Raw genomic sequence first — 7,500 nt, forward strand, 5'->3', positions numbered from 1 at the left:
ACCTACCAGGTTGCCTCAGGGTAAGTTTGATGTAATAATCTCTATAAATGTTTATTAATTATCTGGAATAAATATAAATATGTTTAATATTGTGATTTTTTTTGCACAATACATTTTATTTAGTTGTAGCGTACATATATTTCTAAAGGTTGTATGGTTTGCATTGGTCAAAATAATTACTTTCGTTTTAACCATCCTCGTGAAGCAACCAAAATTAAAGAAATGTACAGTAATAGCAGGTTCTCCATTGTTCCCGATGACATTTATCCAGGTTATTAAGCCATTATTTTGTAAATTTTTTTAATATAGGTACATAATTGTTTTTTTACTTCTTAATAAGTTTACATATGGTTAAATGAGTTCATTTGAGCTAATTAAGTTTAAATTTTGTTCTAAATGTGATTTTTTTTTTACAGATGTACAATTAGCAATAGAGCAGAGAAAAATAGAGATTCAAGAAAAAGAACGGTTGCAAACTGAAAATAAACGGCTGCTTGCTTTAGAACAACAATACATGGAATCACTAGATCGTCTTACTCTTGAGAAAGATCAACTTGAACATGAAAAAAAAAAGTTGCAAATTCTTCAACAACAGCAACAAACTATTGCTAATCAGTTAGACGTAAAAATGACAATTCAAATTGAGGAATTAAAAGTGCAAAAAGAAGAGCTGCAAAGTTTTCATATTAAAAATGAAAAAATTCGAGCAAAGGAAAGAGAAATTGAAATGGCTGCAAAAAAGTTGGAAGAGGAACAAAATTTGAAGGAACAACAAATGAAAATTGAGCGTGAAGCCTTATTAAATCAACAGGCAACTTTAGATAAATTAGAAGAGCTCTCTACTGTTAAAAAATCCTCGTCATGTCTTCCTATTGAATCATTAGAGGACGAGAAACGTCGCTTAGCACTCTTAGAATTAGATATTTTAACAGAAGATCTTGAATACCATGATCAATTTCAAAAGCAAAAAGAAGAAATTCAAAATCAAAAACAGAAACTTGAGGAAATGGAAAACCAACATAGATATCTTATTGATAGTTTAACGTCCGAAATATGCAGGTTAAAAAAATTTTCTCTTAATGTTGTGTTGTTTGTTGTGTCCTAATTCTTCAATTTCTATTGTGAAATATTTTTTGCTAAATGAAATGTTTTTTCATTTTGTTTTTAAGACATAATAAATTGATTTTTGACAGGCTTCAGAAAGAAAGAGATGCTGAATTGGAGAAGATAAAAAAAGAGAAGGAGCGACTGCAAGTTCTTGAAAAAGACCAGAGTCAGGCATTACTTACAATAGAACAGGAAAGAAATAAACTGATTGAAGCAAGAGACAAAGAAAAAATCAAGTTTGATATTGAACGGGAACAGTTAGAGCGAAGTGAAATTAAGCGGTTGAGTAATTTGCAAAAGACAGTGGAAGATCAACAACGCGAACGTGATATGATAATTCGTGAAAAAATGAAGCTTGCCGATCTTGAAGATGCTCATAAACGTGCCTTAGACGAACTAAAGCAAGATATAATATCACAACAAGAAAAGCATGACCGAGAAAGAAAGCTTGAGTTAGAATATATAGAAGCAGAACAACTAATGTTAGAAGAATTAGAACAAAAACAGTTTGAATCAGTAAGGCAAATAGAACACGAGACCCAAATAATTCGTGATCAAATTGATAGAGAAAAACTAGAAGAACAGGCACGTTTAAAAGCTACCGAACGTTATATTGCAGAAATTAAAAAAAGACAAGAAATAACATTACGGCAAGCCGAGGAAGAAAGAGAAAAAGTTAAACGAAAGCGTGAAGAAGAGCAAGTTCAGTTGCAGCATGAACGTGACAAACTTGCGCAAATTGAATTAGAGTATCAAGAAGTATCTCAAAAACTTCGAGAGGAACAAGAACAATGGCGCTTGCAATTTGTAAAAGAAAAAGAAGAAATTGTCAAAGTTCAAAATGAATATGAAGCACAAATGGCTTTTCCAAAATCCGCCTTAAATTCTTTAAATCACGATATACAAAATTTTCAACCTGACTGGATGTCGAGACAGGTGAAATTTTATCTTTAATGTTTTTGTTAATTATATTTTTTTCGATTCGTTTGTAGTTTAACTTATTGATGGGTAATGTTTTTGGGGAGGAGGAATCAGAGCAATTTGTTTTCGTGAGCATTATCTATATTTGACTACAAGTTATTGGTTTGGTGATATAAGTGTTGATGTAGAAAGGTATGACCAAAATGGGTACTTCTACGAAGTTTGAGGTTTAGTTGTAGTAAAATATTTCACTTACTCGCTTTCTGGAGCTAAGAATATTTTTTTAAGTAAATCTCGTTTTTTATCAAACACACCATATTTTTTATAAACAATTTGATGAAGTCTAATCAGTATTTAACTTCTAATTCTATGTTACTTTTTTATAAACGGAATCTTATTATTAACCTCTTTAATCTTTCCATAAATTATATAAAACTACCCAGTAGAAAAAATCTTCTATATTTCTAAAAATGATACATTATGTAATATTACATTATTATACCGCTTCATTGAAATGGAGTTTCATGATTATGAAATGTTTCACATTCATGTTTCCTTTTTTTAGTATTTAATAGCATTAAAAAGTTATTCTAAACTAGAAAAATTATTATAAAATAAAAAGTAAATATTTCAAGTACGCATATTATATATTTAAAAGAAAAGTATATAGTAAGTTTTACATATATTATAGACTTTTCTTTCAAGTATATCCGTAAAGCCTCTTATTTTATTCTGTGTCATTGTGCGCCAGAAAAATGACAAAATAAAAGCTTTACGCATATTATAGACTTGAAAGAAAATGAAAGTATTTAGCTAGGCAAAAACAGAGAGGAAAGTTGTGAAAACAAGTGATTAGAATGTAAAGCTAGTTAAAAGCATTTTAAGTTTGTCAAAAAAATGCGAACTTTTTTGCGAACTAACACATGTTTTATTAATATTAGTATAAGGGATCATCCATAAAGTACGTAAGCTCGGAGGGAAAGGGGGATCTGCAAATGGCGTATATGAGATAAGAGGGTAATGGGTCAATTTTAAAGAAAGGAGACCCTGAATTAAAAAATATCATAAAATGTTAGATAAATAGATTAAAAGCATATGGCAAAGCATATTAAAAGCAAATGGGGGGGGGGGGGGGCGGTTGACGGAAAAAAAGCGTACGTACTTTATGGACGACCCCTAATTAAGTTTATATGTTAGTATTTGTATATTATTATTATTAGTGTATATCAATTATATTAATTGCTATTAGAAATAAAAATAATTAAATACTAAAAGTTTTAAAAGAATAATTAAATACTAAAAGTTTTGAGAGTTTAGTCATGATTGCAGTCTTAAAAATGGCTATTTAATTAAGCTATTAAATCGTCAATTACCAACTGAATTACAAAAATTTTATAAAAAAGTTTACAATCTACATGTTATTTGATAAGTTATCTAGGACTACTTTGAGCACAAGCAGACGAGCACTGATGTCGATCAGCTAAAAGACCACAATGCAACTAAACTTAAAAACTCAACATTCTTCCACTTTATATGTGATTGAGAAGTCAATATTCAAATATAATCAAACATCTGATGAAGTTAATGGTGATGGATGTTTATGACGATGATAAGGAATATGAGCAACAACGAGGTAGCAAATGAGGTTTTGGATTTTATTGTCAATTATCTGAAACTATTAAGATCTGACCAATTTATTGTGCAGGATGATGATTGGCTTTTCCATCTCTATAAGATGATCTTAACTAACCCTATCGCAAAGTTAAATTTCTTTTACAAACAATGGTCTCTTTTATCTGGTGTGTTAGTGGTCGTTAGTATGACTGCCAACCACTTATTTCCTCTGATGGTTGGAAAACGAAGCATTTTTTATCATAATTTTAATTGGATTTTTTGATAGCTTTTGTGACCAATCACAACTAGGATCGACCACTGAATACATATAACGTCTCAGATAAATTGAACACTTAAGAAAGCGCCTCACATATATTAGGGTGGGTTGAAAATTTCTTCAATTACACCCTAATGTTTGTTCTACACTGAGGCATATTCGTTTAGACGCATCAATTTTTTCTCTTTATCTTAATTTTTTTCTATGTATTGTCAACTGATATGCATGCAAGTTATTATCAAAATAATTGTTGTGTTGCGGGTTAATAAAAACCACAAAAAAAAATTTTCTATGTGTCTTTATTAACATGAGAGTATGTTTGATATACAAAAGCACATTTTGAAAAAATACAAATTAATTTATATCGTGGCTCAGAAATCTCACCAGCACTTTCTATACGAGAAATAGCAAGAAAAATTGGAAGATCTGACCATGTTGTACGAAACTACATTGCAAAAGGTGACAATTACGGTGTAAAAAAAGCAACAAACGGCAACAAAGTATTAACAAATCGGCAAATTAATCGAATTCGCTTCGAAGCAACCAAAAATAAATTGAATGCAATTCAAATAAAGGATAAATTATTATTGCCTGTCACCAATAAACATGTTGCACATATTCTACGTACAACACCAAACGTAAAGTGGAAGAAACCACACTAAAAACCAATGTTAAAAAAACACCATAAAGTTGCTAGATTACAGTTTGCTAAAAACCATATGTATTGGACTCATGAGTGCCAAAACGTAATATTTTCAGATGAAAAAAAGTTCAATTTAGATGGTCCGGACTCTTACAGTTGTTATTGGCATGATCTAAAAGGAATAAATGACCCACAAACAAAACGAAATTATGGAGGAAGTTTAATGGTTTGGGGTAGATTTTCTCATTCAGGAAAATTGACTCTGTGTTGTGGCTTACCTAAAATGAACTCGATAAAGTATACAGAAATGTTGGATGATGTTCTCATAACTTATATGGATGAAAACATGGACGATAATGCCATATTTCAGCAAGATAATGCCATATTTCAGCAAGATAATGCCATATTTCAGCAAGATAATGCTGCAATTCACACATCTAGGCATTCTATGAAATGGTTTAAAGACCACAACATCCCGGTTCTCGAATGGCCAGCTTGTAGCCCGGACTTAAATCCAATCGAGAACGTGTGGGGAATGCTATCAAGAAAAGTTTATGATGCTAAAGCAGCCGGACACCAATTTAAAACTGTTACTGAGTTAAAGTGTAAAATCCTTGAAGCATGGTCCGAGTTGGATCAAACTACACTTCAACGACTAGTGGAGTCAATGAAAGGCAGAATTTTTGAGGTGATCCAGTGTAATGGAGGACATACGAATTACTAATTTCCATCTTTTAATGTCAAAAATATGACTGCGTCTATAGATATATTCCAATTAAAAAATGTACTTTTGTATATCAAACATACTCTCATGTTAATAAAGACACATAGAAAAATTTTTTTTGTGATTTTTATTAGCCCACAACACAACAATTATTTTGATAATAACTTGCATGCATATCAGTTGACAATTCATAGAAAAAAAATTAAGACAAAGAGAAAAAAATTGATGCGTCTAAACGAATATGCCTTAGTGTATATTATAAAATAGAATTGGGTTTAAAAAAATATTTGTAGGGGTCCCAACTGATATTTGAATAATTAACGAGTATTAAAAATATTTTAAGGGTCCCAACTGTCTCTTGAATATTTGACGGGTCCTTTATATTATGTGAAAGAATTCAAAAATAGTAATCATTTTATATAATTTTTATTATAGGTTTTATCGCTTAAAAACCATCGTTTTTTAAAAAATTCAAGTTTTTTTACGTTTTTTAGGACAGGCCAAAGTACCACATAAAATTTTCAATGAATCAATTTTACTGATGGCTGCATAAAATATCGTTCCTTTTACTAGAAAAATCATTTTTTGTTATGAAACTGTTTATGTAGCTCCTCTCTAAGTTCTGCCGAATTTCATTTTTAATCTGAATTAATTGAATAAAACTTAAACACAAAACTTCCATTGCATCTGTTCCGTTTTTTAATTTGTTCGGTTAAATACTTGCAAGTAATTGCGTTTTTCTATTGTTCTTCATGTAAACCAACAAACGCAAGACATGCGTGTCGCGATACGCTTTTTTTTTTATTATTTTTTTTTTTTTATAAGCATATGATACTTTTAATATAATTTATGTTTTACATAAATACCACCAACTTAGATTAAAAAATTGATTTACAAAAAGAGAATTAATTAAAAGATTTTATTAAAATAATGATAAGAACAATGCATATGAATTTTTACTATACATAAAAAAATTTGTTTTGCAATGACTTCCCAATGCAGTGTATTTTTTTAAAAAACATGTTTAAAATGCTAAGTAAGACTAAAAATTATGCTTGTTTTTTGCCAAATTGTTTTTAAAATCTACTCTCACCTATATAAGTGTAGGCAAAAGTTGAATAGCTAGGGAGAGTAGATTCAATGATCAAAATTCATTGATTGGGTAGTTGTAATTCTAGGGTTAGGTGAAGATTCGAGCTAGCGCAGATAAGGGGGAATGTCATTAGAATAGGGATGGGGTGGAGGTGGTAATTTTCTTTTTTTTTTACACTTTTTAAAGTTTAGTTCTTACACAATCATTACTTATAAACCCATTTTTATATCCTGTTTAAACTAGAGAACTGGAATACTAATTTACTGTATTTTGTTTTTATTGTATTTTTAAATTGTTTTTCCGCTGTTTTTTCATCAAACAATAGCCGTCACTAAATACTTAAAACCAGTACCTTCAAGTAAGACAGGATGGGGTGACCTTTTAAAGTATAAATATATATAGCAATGATAAGGTGGTATTTTGAAAATACTGAAAACCACCCCGTTATGTTTTTTTTCCCTTTTCGAGCACTGCTTAAATAGTAAAAGGTAAAACCCAAAGTTTTTATGGATTAAATTATCTAATGTAAATAAAAACTTATTGTTCCAATAATTATTTTCCATTTGTTTTTAAAAACCAATACATTTTACTCTCGAGTCCTTAATACAAAGGGGGGGGGACGCTTATTAATTTTTGGAAACATTCCCATTCAAGCTTATTAAGACCCCGGCCCCGTTTATTAATTTTTACTTGTTAACAACAAAAAATTATCTCAAAACTAAAAAAAAAATATTATTCTATTAAGATATTGGCTAAAATTACCACCACCACCCCGTTTATTCCCACACACCCTTGTATTATGGACTCGAGAGTACATTCTAATACTTTTATATATAATTTTTCATTTAATTCAATAGGCCTTGGGGAGGCGAATTCAATTTACTACTTTTTTTAAAAAAACTGTGATTATAACTCTCTCGCAACGCTTTAACTTCGAAACACCAACCTTGACAAATAAGATCACTTCCTGGAGAAACAAGTTTAGTGCGGCACAACCAGGGGCGTAATGGGTTGCAACTCGGAACTTTTTTGCTTACAAGGGAGCCCTCTATCATTATATCACTTTCACACTGGTGGTTTATATTAGCCATATACATTAATAATACAAGTTCAAACTATTT

General features: G+C 30.3%; 1 protein-coding gene across 1 annotated transcript in view; it reads left to right on the top strand.

Moving 5' to 3' along the window:
* LOC100210634 (pleckstrin homology-like domain family B member 1) overlaps positions 1-7,500 on the top strand; it is a 47,589-nt gene that overhangs the window by 30,636 nt on the left and 9,453 nt on the right. Inside the window, exons 14-17 of the mRNA XM_065788217.1 lie at positions 1-20; positions 149-271; positions 417-1,059; positions 1,194-2,043. The exon at positions 1-20 is cut by the window's left edge and continues 90 nt beyond it. Coding sequence (XP_065644289.1) covers positions 1-20; positions 149-271; positions 417-1,059; positions 1,194-2,043 — 1,636 coding nt within the window. The remainder of the gene's footprint in view (positions 21-148; positions 272-416; positions 1,060-1,193; positions 2,044-7,500) is intronic.

The sequence above is a fragment of the Hydra vulgaris genome, chromosome 01 (assembly GCF_038396675.1).
Source record: "Hydra vulgaris chromosome 01, alternate assembly HydraT2T_AEP".
NCBI lineage: Eukaryota > Metazoa > Cnidaria > Hydrozoa > Anthoathecata > Hydridae > Hydra > Hydra vulgaris.